This window comes from Schistocerca gregaria, chromosome 4 (genome assembly GCF_023897955.1).
Source record: "Schistocerca gregaria isolate iqSchGreg1 chromosome 4, iqSchGreg1.2, whole genome shotgun sequence".
Classification (NCBI taxonomy): domain Eukaryota; kingdom Metazoa; phylum Arthropoda; class Insecta; order Orthoptera; family Acrididae; genus Schistocerca; species Schistocerca gregaria.
The window spans coordinates 176,719,004-176,732,214 of record NC_064923.1 but is presented as its reverse complement, the minus strand read 5'-3'; the positions used below and the strand labels follow the sequence as shown (position 1 = coordinate 176,732,214).

At 43.2% G+C, this 13,211-nt stretch overlaps 1 protein-coding gene across 1 annotated transcript in view; it reads right to left on the bottom strand.

The window, feature by feature from the left end:
* Window positions 1-4,916: 4,916 nt before the first annotated feature.
* Window positions 4,917-13,211, bottom strand: part of LOC126266712 (uncharacterized) — a 30,629-nt gene continuing 22,334 nt past the window's right edge. Inside the window, exon 3 of the mRNA XM_049971163.1 lies at window positions 4,917-5,757. Within this exon, the coding sequence (XP_049827120.1) occupies window positions 5,532-5,757 (226 nt within the window). The 3' untranslated portion in view covers window positions 4,917-5,531. The remainder of the gene's footprint in view (window positions 5,758-13,211) is intronic.

Here is a 13,211-nt window from a genome sequence, read left to right as displayed (position 1 = left end):
TCTCGAATGCCATGTCTTGACTTTAAGCATTTTAACCAGCCCGTGCTCGCTTTAAAGTTCGAAACCCCCTCCAAGTTTCTCGAACTGCATTGCCTTCTCACACAGAGTGGGACCTGAGATAGGTTCTCCTTCCAATCTCTTTTATGTAAACCACTTGCAAACAGCATCATCTAGATCTGTGTTAGTGGCAAGCTTCATAGTTTTACAGCTTGTTGATCCATCAGTAGAATCAAGCATAGCTCTAAAATTTGCTATGCTCATCTTTTGTTTTTTATATCCGTAACTGTCGACTTCCCCACCTTGTACTCATTGGATAGAGTGGTTTCAGATTCATCTCCTAACCTTTTAATAATCTCTTACTTGTCCCTCATAGGAAGGAAAACACATTTACGTTTAAGCATTTTGTATCGTCAAGTTCACTTCTTCACGCAGCAGCACACAAGTGGTCGTAACAGAGAACAGAAGGTGACTGCACCGTGCGAAGCTCTTCTTGGGGACGCACAATCCTTCAAACTGCGCGGAGCAGCACGCCTCAACTCTAAGCTGGCGCAGCTGTTACTGTGAACAGCTTTGATGCTGCCACTACTTCTACCACCAGTGCCAAGCCGACAGAAGTGTGCAGATTGTTGAAACACAGCGACTGGTGGTTTGGCCCGTCAGCAGCGCCTTGTGAAGGCCCCATTAGAAGCAATGTTCCGCCAGTGGTAAGGCCCAGTGTGACGACTACTGTGGGAAACTTTATTTGGGAGTGAGGGGGATGATGGACGGTAGGGTGGGAGAGTAACAGGTGCAAGTGAGTACACAGTTCGGTTAAGCGGTCGTTCGGTTGACTGACGTTCGGATAATCGACGCTCTACTGTAAGCACGATACATTCCTGCATGTCCTACAGAGTTGTTGGAATATCGCGATAGACAACATCTTTAATGCATCCCCATAGAAAAAAGTCCAGAGGACTTCTATCAGGAGACCTAGCAGGCCAAGTAACTGTTCCTCCTCAGCCAACCCATCTGGAAGGATATCTTCGGTTCAGAACACGACGTGCAAGCAATGCGTTATGTGCTGGACATCCATCATGTTGATACCAGACACCCATCATGTTGATACCACATAAGCACTCTGGTTCTTAGCGGCACTTCATCCAGAAGAGGAGGAATAATTTGAAGAAGTTGGCATACACTGTGCTGTTTAGACTACCAATGATGAAGTAAGGGCCAATAACAGTAGTACCAAGCACCCCACACCAGATGTTACCTGCCATTGACGCCGCTGTTCCACCTGCCTAAGCCATCGTGGGTTGTCGCTGGACCAATAATGTATGTTTCTTGTACTTACCTTTCCTTTGTTTGAGAAGGAACATTCCTGGTAAATAGAACATTGGAAAAGAAGTTTGGTTTGGTGAGGATTTGCTGCTGTGCCCACTGACAGAACTGTACATGATTCTGGAAATCATTCCCATGCAATTCTTGATGTCGGTGTACATGGTAAGGATGGAACCTGTGACATGTAAGAAAACGATGTACACTGGTTTTAGGAATGCCAACCTCGTGTTTCAAGCTGTCGAGTGCTCACATGTGGATTCATAGCAATGGAAGCAAGAACAGTAACTTCGGCGGCTTTGTCTGTGCGAGTGCTACGACGACTGCATTTTTGTGGGTTGAAACTTCCCGTTTCCTGAAGCGTCGCAACAAGTCGAGAAATTTACATAGGGAAGGTGGGTTCTTGTCAAGATATTGCTCTCTGTACAGTTCCGCTGCCTGTGTCGCATTTCCCCCACCTTCAACAACAATAAAAGAAACGTTATATCGTTACAGTTTGTAGGAAGGATAACCTTTACGGTATGCCTACTCTACAGAACAGTGTTTAAAAGGTCTAAACTACTGTACTAAATGTACCTGTACATAAGAAAACAGTATTGCAATTACTGATCTGATAACTTACACTGCCCATAGGTGAGTAGCATTTCTACCTTCTCTTCGTTTGTGTAAATCTACTCACACAACTCTTGAACTGACCATGGTTGACGGTGTGCATTCTCTTTATGTTTACATTGTCCTCTGTCAATGTCAATACACATAGTGTGTACCATTACCTCAAATACTTGCACTAAGCGCTGGGAGAGTCAACTTCAATGTTGTGTTATGTAATTAATAACATTGTGTTTCAGTGAATGGTACACTGTGATACATTTTTGAATAGGTCTTTGGGAGAGGAAATTAATTACCAAATAAAAAACACAGGGTGCATTTGAAAAAGTCATACTGGTGTTCATATCTCTAAAAAAAAACGCTGCAACGAAGGCAATCATGCTGACTGATGTCCCTCTGACGGCTACAGAACATTTTCTTGAAACATTTTGTAATTTCCATCTGGTCAAACAGTTATTTAGGGTGGTCAAGATAAATGGGACACCCTGTACATGTGTTGGGAAGAGAGGAGAGGGAAGGTAGGAGCACACACCTAGTGTATTTTTGTGATATCTTTGTCAATATGACCTATGTAGTTAAGAGGATATGCAAGCATTAGTTACTAAGGCTCACTGCCTTCACAAGCAGAGCATTCGTTTGTCAACAGTCCTTGCATAAACTGCATTCCATCCAGTCCTGATTTCAGATGAACATTTAGAAGGTCTGGGATTCTCATTTTTCAGTTGTAAAACCTTATTTACATTTGGTTTCTTTTTCCTCCCTAATACTTTTAGTGATTATTTTTACAGTTTTCTTTAGATTTCTTTCAGCCATTCTTTCTCCCCTTCCTTTGCCTTCTCTGAGAAAGTGGAAGAATTGTATGAATACCTCCAATAAGTCTAGTATACAAACTTATTTTTAGGACTATTGTATGTGACATGTCTAAGGATTTACCATTTCCAGTCCCTTTGGTCAGCAGCTTCATTAGAGTTTGCAGCAGTTTGGCCACTAAATGGATCTCCAGCTATCAAGTCATTCACAAAGAAAGAAGTTAACTAACTATTCCATCAGGTTTAAATAAATCATTTCTTGTTCAGAGACTTTTTTCTGCTGTTATAAACTCTTGGCCAAGCATGTAGCATTTTAGAGATTTATTGAGAGATGCCAATACCACTCAAAGAGCTCTGACTAGTGTCATTTTGTAACAAACTGTACTGTACAGCGATACGAGCAAAGAACTTATCACACAATTCACTCAAAAAACCAGTTCCAAAACATAAGTAAAATAAAAAAAAATGTATTTTATCCTGTGAATTTTAAAGTAGTTGAGCAGACTGATGGCAATATGGATTCTCCAAATGCTGTTGTGCATACAATAAAATATCACTACCGACACCATCAATAGAGTTGCCAACTGCAAGCGATTACTCACTGTACACTTGTCACCTGCATACTCTTACTTTTCCTTACCTTAGTGACATCTCAACAGAACAAAATCATCATTTATCAAGTTCTTGAGTCAAGTTTGTCTTAACACACAAGAACAGGAACCAATTTAACATTTACCTGCTAATAACGGAGGACAATGAAAGTGTAACACTCAATAAAATCATCTCAGTTTATATGCCTTGTCACTTCAAATAAAATGCATCGCTCTGGCACTCTGGAAGGTTCCAGATATTGCTACTGTATCTATATAAGTCACAGCTGCAAAATACTAACGCGAATTCTTTACAGACGAATGGAAAAACTGGTAGATGCGGACCTCGGGGAGGATCAGTTTGGATTCCGTCGAAATGTTGGAACACGTGAGGCAATACTGACCTTACGACTTATCTTAGAAGAAAGATTAAGAAAAGGCAAACCTACGTTTCTAGCATTTGTAGACTTAGAGAAAGCTTTTGACAATGTTGACTGGAATACTCTTTTTCAAATTCTAAAGGTGGCAGGGGTAAAATACAGGGAGCGAAAGGCTATTTATAATTTGTGCAGAAACCAGATGGCAGTCATAAGAGTCGAGGGGCATGAAAGGGAAGCAGTGGTTGGGAAAGGAGTGAGACAGGGTTGTAGCCTCTCCCCGATGTTATTCAATCTGTATATTGAGCAAGCAGTAAAGGAAACAAAAGAAAAATTTGGAGTAGGTATTAAAATTAATGGAGACGAAGTAAAAACTTTGAGGTTCGCCGATGACATTGTAATTCTGTCAGAGACGGCAAAGGACTTGGAAGAGCAGTTGAACGGAATGGACAGTGTCTTGAAAGGAGGGTATAAGATGAACATTAACAAAAGCAAAACGAGGATAATGGAATGTAGTCAAATTAAATCGGGTGATGCTGAGGGAATTAGATTAGGAAATGAGACACTTAAAGTAGTAAAGGAGTTTTGCTATTTAGGAAGTAAAATAACTGATGATGGTCGAAGTAGAGAGGATATAAAATGTAGACTGGCAATGGCAAGGAAAGCGTTTCTGAAGAAGAGAAATTTGTTAACATCGAATATAGATTTATGTATCAGGAAGTCGTTTCTGAAAGTATTTGTTTGGAGTGTAGCCATGTATGGAAGTGAAACATGGACGATTACTAGTTTGGACAAGAAGAGAATAGAAGCTTTCGAAATGTGGTGCTACAGAAGAATACTGAAGATAAGGTGGATAGATCACGTAACTAATGAGGAGGTATTGGATAGGATTGGGGAGAAGAGAAGTTTGTGGCACAACTTGACTAGAAGAAGGGATCGGTTGGTAGGACATGTTTTGAGGCATCAAGGGATCACAAACTTAGCGTTGGAGGGTAGCGTGGAGGGTAAAAATCGTAGAGGGAGACCGAGAGATGAGTACACTAAGCAGATTCAAAAGGATGTAGGTTGCAGTAGGTACTGGGAGATGAAGCAGCTTGCACAGGATAGAGTAGCATGGAGAGCTGCATCAAACCAGTCTCAGGACTGAAGACAACAACAACAACAACAACAACAACAACAACATCTATATAAGGAGTACAATGTGCCAGCCTAGCTGTCAGTCATAGGAAACAATGTATTACCACAAACAAATCTTACATAATATCCGTACAACTAGATGCATTTGTACAATGATTATTGAACTTACGTATTTTCATCACTTCACGATCATTTGTCACAAAAACACACTTCTTTTGCACTGTTAATATCCTTGAGTGACAACATAAATCTATAGTATAAATCTAATAATATGTCCCTTTGTATTTTTATCTTTTCATCAAAGGTTCAGTAAATCCCCTTCCAACAGGAGAATCATAACAAAACAACCAAAGCAAGGTAATGTTTCTATCATACACCAGATGAAGTTAAAGCCATGGTACTGCGCACAGTTAACAATTTAACCCTTGAAGAGATTTCACAATGTATATTAAGTCATTTACAGATACATTCCATGCAGGTACCCCTTGAGTGTATTCTCAATTACTCACATAAAAGCTACAGCAGGTTGGTTAGAATACTATCATAACTAAGAGAACATGACAATATCCTAACTAATCTGCCAGAGTTCTATTACAAGGGAAAAGGTGCTGACTGTACCTGTTTATTTTCTTGACAATCATAAAAATCAGAATCGTAAGTCACAGGAAACAAGATATTACCACAAACCAATGTTACACATTATCTGTATCACTGGATGCATCTGTAAAATTAGAATCTAACTGGAGCAAGTTTATCACTTTAGGATCATTTGCCAAAAGACACAACACCTCTTTCATTCTCACAATCTCCCTGGATGACAGCATAACTGTGTAGTTCAAATCTAATAATCTTTCATTGAGATTTTTTATCTTCTCTTGTAGTTTTAGAACTTTAGTAAATCCATTTCCAGCAGCACTTCTGCAACAAACAACCCAAGTAAGGTAATCTAACATTATTCCTCGTAAAATTAAAAATAAAATAGGAACATAAAACCACTGAATCGTGGTTCCAAAAAGCCTGTAACCACTAATAATTACTGAGTGAAACAAAAAATAAAACAAAGATTTGTAGACTCCAGGAACATTATTTTCTTCCACTTGTAATACAATATAAAGTCTTTAGAATCAGTATTTAACATACTAGCATAATAACCATTTACATTCAAGTTATTGACCTCCAAATAAAAGTTTATAAATAAATTAACACAAATAAAAAGCTTTTTTTTTCAATAGTAATCTCTCAGCAGGCCGATGTAGGTACTGATACTTTGTACATAAACATTCATTCATTTTATTTTATTTTTTGGTGTACAGCAGAAAAAGTAAAAGCCATACTAACATGTCTGGTATTCCGGCTCAGGAAGGTATGGAACTCTGTGACAGCTGCTGGACAGTGCTGCCGCATCTACAAGTGCTGCTGTCACGGCTGCAAAGTGCTGTCACAAGAACTTGCCACTTCTCCAGCCTATCAGTAACCATGGGTGCTCTTTAAGGCAAGAAACGCAGCAGTCCACTGTCAGTCATGATTTCTTTATGTTCGGTTTGATCACACTATACACCACTGTTTTTGTTTTGAATTCACTATGTCATATACTTTCAATCTCTGTTTACTTGCTAGACTTGTTATTCTGCCATGTCTTCTTCATTGTTTGTCTTTCCTTAGTTGTTGTTCACCTGTCTACTCTCTGGCAATTCATTGTACTGCCGTCAGTCAGTTGGCCCGTTTTTTCTCGAGTCATTCCTGGTCGTGTCAGATTCTGATAATTATTACTGGCGATGAGACAAAAGCTTAGCAAAACCCATGGATGCCAGGCTTCTGCAACTCGTGGAACTGCAACAGCAAAAGCTACTCCTGCAGCAGCAATTTCAACAGCAGTTCCAAAAACAGTTTCGACAACAACAATGCCGCCAACAACTGCAGCAACATGCTGATGAGCAATTCAGGACATTCAGCTTTTGAAGGTCAATTACGGGTTCAAAGAACCCAACTTACACAACCAGTGGTTGTTCCTCAGCAGAGATCTATCCACCCACGTTTCCACCCTTTAACAATGCCAAGGATGACAGTCGCATATCTGCAGCAGCTGAAACAGCATATTCCCACTTTTTTTTGATAATGCCTCCAATGGTCATTTTTCCTTTTGTGTACTTCCCCAGAGATTTTCTCACTGAAGATGTTGGCTCCACTCTTGAATCTGTCACACTCACTTTCAAGGAGATGTGTTCCTTACTTTCACAATTATCCGCAATGAATCCATGTGGTTGCACTGTGTCTTTATTGGTTGGTTGGTTGGTTGGTTGTAGAAGGAACCAAACTACGCAGTCATCTGTCCCTCCGACCTTAGCTTAACTAAAACCGATAAAATCCCACAATAGGAGAGGAACTACAATGTCAATAAAATGAGAAACTAAGGGAAGGAAGGAAAATGGTGGAAGAAGATGTGCGGGAAAGAAAGTGACTAATGACAGGAAGTAAGCAGCACACGAGACGCGCTCAAGACCTAACAGACCCCACAATGAAAGGAGTGGGAAGGCAAAGGGCTGGGGTGAACCACCAAGCCCAGTTGAAGCCAATCCAGTCGGAGAGAAGGGGGAAGCAAGAGGGCTTGCCATCCCCTCCAGCCACTGGTGAGGCGGAAGGTCCCTCCCTTGAATAAAGCGATAAAAACCCCCCCCATCATGAATAAAACAAAAAACGAGATCCCCGCTGAGGCATTATCAGCCAACACCAGGGGTAGTGAGTCTGGGAAGCTAAAAGTCCGTCGTAGGGTGGCTAATTTGGGGCAGTCCAATAAGATGTGAGCCACAGTCAACATCAATCCACAACAACAGAGAGAGGGGTCCTCATGATAGAGGAGATAACCGTGAGTCAAAAAAGTATGGCCAATGCGGAGCCGGCAGAGGACGACAGAGGCCTTACGAGAGGCCTGTAAGGAGGACCGCCATGGAGTTGTAGAATCCTTAATTGCCCTGAGCTTGTTCGGCGAAGCAAGAGTGATCCATTCTTCATCCCAAAGGCCCAAAACCTGACTAAGTAATGACGAGCGAAGGTCTATTTCCGGAATGCCAATAGCAAGAGATGGCCTGGTAGTAGCTAATGTAGCCAGTCAATTGGCAAGTTCATTGCCAGGAATCCTAACATGGCCTGGGATCCCAATGAAAACCACCGAGCATCCACGCTGAGCGAGGAGAGAAAGGGAGGCCTGTATAGCGATGACCAATGGGTGCGAGGGAAGCACTGGCTGAAAGTGTGCAAACCGCTCAACTAGTCACTACAGATAGTGAAGGATAGTCCTAAGCAGGAGTGGATATGATCCAGTGCACGCAAACAGCTACCAATTCTGCAGTAAAAACACTACAGCCATCTGGCAAGGAACAAAGTTCCATGCGTCGTGCATAGGTGTAAAAAAAACCACTGCGACCAGCAAGCATGGGGCCATCAGTATAGATCAGTTCTGAATCCTGTAAAGAACTGAGGAGACAGGAGAACTGGTGGTGAAGAGCCATCGGAGGGACAGAATCCTTCGAATCGATTGAGAGATCAAGACAGAGTTGTGTCCGAGAGAGGCACCACAGAGGGGTAGATGCATGAGCGGAGAAGAGAGGTGGTAAAGGCAATATGCTGGAGCCCAGAAAAGAGCAACTGAATGCAGACAGCCTTGGTAAGCCCACATCGTGGCCTCCGCTGCAGCAGGGTGATTTCCATGTCTGAATAAAGGAGACCATAATTAGGTTGCTTTGGGGTGCAGCGAATGAGGAGCGCATAAGATATCAGCTGTTGCTGGCACAAAACTCGCAGTGGTGGAATCCCCACTTCTGCGTGAAGGCTAAGAACGGAGCTAGTCTGGAAAGCAACAGACACAAGTCAGACCTCACAGTGGTGGATGGGGTCTAATATCTGCTGTGTCGAAGGCGACGCAGAACCATAGACACGACTTCCATAGTTTAAACGAGACTGGACCAACACTTGACAATTGCAGGAGAACAGAGCGGTCTGCACCCCAGGTGGTATTGCACAGACACCTAAGAACATTGAGATGGGGTCAGTAGATCCTCTTCAACTGGTGAAGGTGAGGGAGCCATGTCAACCGGGCATCGAAGACCAGACCCAAGAAGCAATGGGTGTCCACACCTCAACGGGCTGGCAGTCGAGGAACAGTTTCAAATGGGGATGGACTGTATGGTGACGGCAGAAATGCATGACAAGTCTTGGCCGCCGAAAACTGAAAGCCATGGGAGAGAGCGCACGACACATTGCCGCCTATTGACTGCGTTCTGCAGTGCCCATTACGGAGGAGATGAGAGAGAGATATAAAAATCGTCAGCATAGAAAGAGGGAGACACTGTCGGCCCAACAGCTGACACCAGACCATTAATGGCTATGAGCAAAAGGGACACTCAGCACGGAACCTTGTGGAACCCCATTTTCTTGCCGATGGGGAGAGCTATGGGAGGAGCCGACTTGGACCCGAAAACGGCGACAAAAAAGGAAGTTACAGAAAAATGGGCAGAACCCCACGGAGGCCCCATTTGTGAAGGGGGAAGTCAAACCCGAAAGGGACCAAAAATGCCGAAAAGGACATGGAAACAGCAAACTAAACAATAGCACAGACCAAAACAAAGCCAGGAGGATAGTCAGGTCGACATGGGGTCCACTAAAAGGGGGCAGGGACAAAGGAGCAAGGATAGGGAGGGAGAAAAGGGATGGTGATGCAGCCTTCAAAGGAGAGGAAAGGAGACTGCAATAGCTCAGGGCCCCGTGCGTGCCACACACGTACCCACAAAAGGACTGTGGGACCCCTTGGGAGGGGGGGGGGGGGGGGACTGCCTCCAGTTCAACCTAATCAGTCATACCACTTGTGAGTGACAAACTTGAAAGGATTGAGTTACCACTGCAATTTCACTTGTTTGAACCCACCTTGCAAAATTTAATATGCAGATTCTTTGATCCAAGACCAGTGATTCATCTGGATCCCAATCCAAGAGTCTAAACAGCAGCTCTCAAACTGGACAAGCCCTCCCGACAATATTTTGAAAATAACAGACTCTTTCCGAGATATCACAAAGGCAGCAAATGAACGCCTCATGGTTCAACCCTAAGTGGCAATAGTTCAGCAATTGCCTTGAGCGTGAGAAGCTTATGAGAGTAAATAATTTTCCCAATGATGGTAGCATGATTCACCTCTTTCAGATGTGTCCATAACCTCTTAACAGCCAGTCACACCCTGTCAGCCTAGGCAGTGTGGTGTCCTGCCATGTCCTGACTGCTTCTCAGCAGATCCACGTGCGGGCTGTAGAGGTCACTGGGTACATTGTGCCCGCCGAGGAAAAGATGGTGATCTTTGAAAGATCTGTTCAAAACCATTTGGGCAGTTGGATCCCACTCCACATATACAGCAAGGGCAGTCCGCGAACTTCAGGCAGTTGTTCCCAAGGCTATACTTCAGCTATTGCGTTGTTTAAGATCATCAAAATTGTGAACCAGAATGTCCATTTCCAAGTGGACACTGGAGCTGCAGTTTCTTTGGTTAAACTCCAAACATGTGCTCATCTAGGTCCCCCTATCTTCACTCCCCTCATCTGCATACAAAAATGTCAGACAACTGACAACTATTTGTTGTCAATAGTCACACTCCCGGTAACATTTTTGGACTGGATGGCTTCACACTGTTTGGATTCTCCATCACTGATGAGGTTCAGCTCATCTCAGACAAAGTTCCCGTCCAGGAGCTTGATCTCTTAATGACTTAATTGTCATAGGCACTACACAGCAGGGGCACATGTGGAATCTTTGTACCCACTTTACCATACAGTGTATGCAGGACTCAAGTGCAACATGCACAAATGCCAGTTATCTTCAAGGGGAAGTAGAATATTTCAGACACTTGCTCAATAAAGATCCAGTCCGTTGATCACAATGTTTCTGATATTTATTATTTGTCCCGCCTCCAAACCTTACAAGAGCTGCAGATTATTTTGAGAAGGCTGAATTATTATTGTAAGTTCCTCACAGAGGCAGTCTATATTATGCATCCACTCAACCAGTTATGGAAGAAAGACATTCAGTGCAGGTGGATGGCTGCCAATGAGCAAACTTCACCCAACTGAAACATCTGTTGCATTTGACACCTTATGCACTTTTTTCCATCATGTCTGCTGATGCTTCTTTCTTTGGCATTGCTGCAGTGTTGCTGTATCTGAAAGATTATGGTACTCAGCAACTGATTGTCTGTGCATCGAAGATGCTGACCCCACTCAAAAGAACAACTAGCAGCTCAAAAAAGAAGCTTTGGTGATAATATTGCCATTAAGAAGTCCCATGTTTACCTATTCCTGATCAAGTTTGCCCTCACTACAGACCACAAACTGCTGGTAGCATTCTTTGGGCTATCTCTTTGCTTCCAGAGTGAACAGCCCCATGGCTCCACCACTGACCACTTTTTCTTAGCTCATACAATTATACCATCTAATAAAAGCCCACACCACAACAGGCAAATGCAGATACTTTCTCTCGTCTACCCTCAGGACCTGACCCACCATTTGACCAACAGGTAGTCTCATTTTCACATCAACATGGAACGACTTGGATGGGTTTCCCCTTACAGTTACATCACTGCAGAGACATGTCACAACCTTATCTTGCAGTGCATCACACACTATGTGCTCCATGAGTGACCCTCTTATTTTTCAAAACCTGCCGAAGGGCTTCCCCACACTACTGTATATGACAATGGGTCGCAATTCATTGCAACAGCTGTTCTGCACCTACAATGGCATCAAGCACCTGTCTAGTCCACTATTTCACCCCCTCCTCCAATAGTGAAGCTGAGCATAGGACGCAGCTGTTTGAACAACAGATCAACAAAAATTGAAAATCATGGGCACTACCACCATCCTAACTAAGACCATGATGTCTCTGAGCACCTACAGAACCATCCGTACCCACACCACAGTCCGACAGAGATCTTCTATAAGCAGCAGCCATGTACGCTCTTTTACCTCTTGGCCCCACAGCTCATGGAACCCTGGTCACAGCAAACAAGGCAGTTTCTGCTGGGCTCAGCTGTGTGGGCACACTTGTATGGGGCAAAACCCTCGTCGATGCCAGACAATGATTCCCATCCATGGATGGCACTCTACTACAGTTGACACTCTTGAGGAACAGAGTGCCAACATACCAGCCAGCTCCTACCAACTGCACCACAACCATCCAATCAATGTGACCAAAAATGCCACCCTTGTCACACATCTGCAGATGTACAACTTGCACCCCAGGGAAGCAACAGCAGTTCCCACTGAATCAAGTATGGAAGTTGGGGTCTCAGTACAGTCTCAGCTGTCTCTGCTAACATCAATGACATTGCCACTTGTTCCACTGCTACACCCTAGCACATTGCCAGGCATCCCAGTTCCTTTCTCCCACTCAGTGGGCTTCTGTGCTGGGACTCCACCCATGCCAACATTTCGCTTTCTCAAACATCGTCCAGAGCACTTCCGGCACTTCAGAGAGAAGAGGTTTCATATCTTGGCCTGGCAAGTGTAAAGGCTCACCGGATTGTATGGAACTATGAAAACTGCTTGATGGTACTGCTGCATCTGCAGGTGCCGGAGTTACCACCACAAGTCTATCACTGCCTGAGGCCGCCCTTTAATGCCAGCAGCTCCATAGTCACTTGCGATTTCTCCGAGCTATTGCATTGATCTCACTACATGTTGTCTTTTTTTCTGAATTCAGTATGTCTTAGGCGTCATCTTTGCTTACACACTAGACTTGGTACTCTGCCAAGCTATCTCTGTTGCCATACTCTAGTTGTTATCCACGTACGTTTCTTGTAAAACTAAGATATTGACAAATATCATCCATGCGAGCGAGTGAGATATCTTTGTCAATATCTTAGTTTTACAAGAAACGTACACCAGTGACAATGGTCAGCACTCAACTAGAGGAAGAATACTTGCATACAACACAACAGTAGCACAAGTCAAGTACGGGAAAGGCAAATTTGTTAAGATTGAGTATTTTGCAAATTTTCACATAAGTTCATCAGACTTCTTTTCACTTGCCATAAAAATTTGGAGTTATCATCGCACATGTTTATTAGCTTCCAAATACTTGCTGGCTAGAACCCTTTACTGAGGTATCTATTCAAAATAATCTGACACTTCGAGACTTCAGTTATCTTTCTTACTGTGGCTACAATGAAATTAATGGAAGTGGAATGAAATTGTCAGAACGAGCAGATAAAAATAATGTACACCTGGTGTATGATGCCAAAGACAAATGTACATTTCCCCCAATTCAGTGAACAAGATTATTTGCAGGGTCTCTTTTGATTTTCCCAGTATGGTGTCACCATCAGCTCAAAGGAGGTG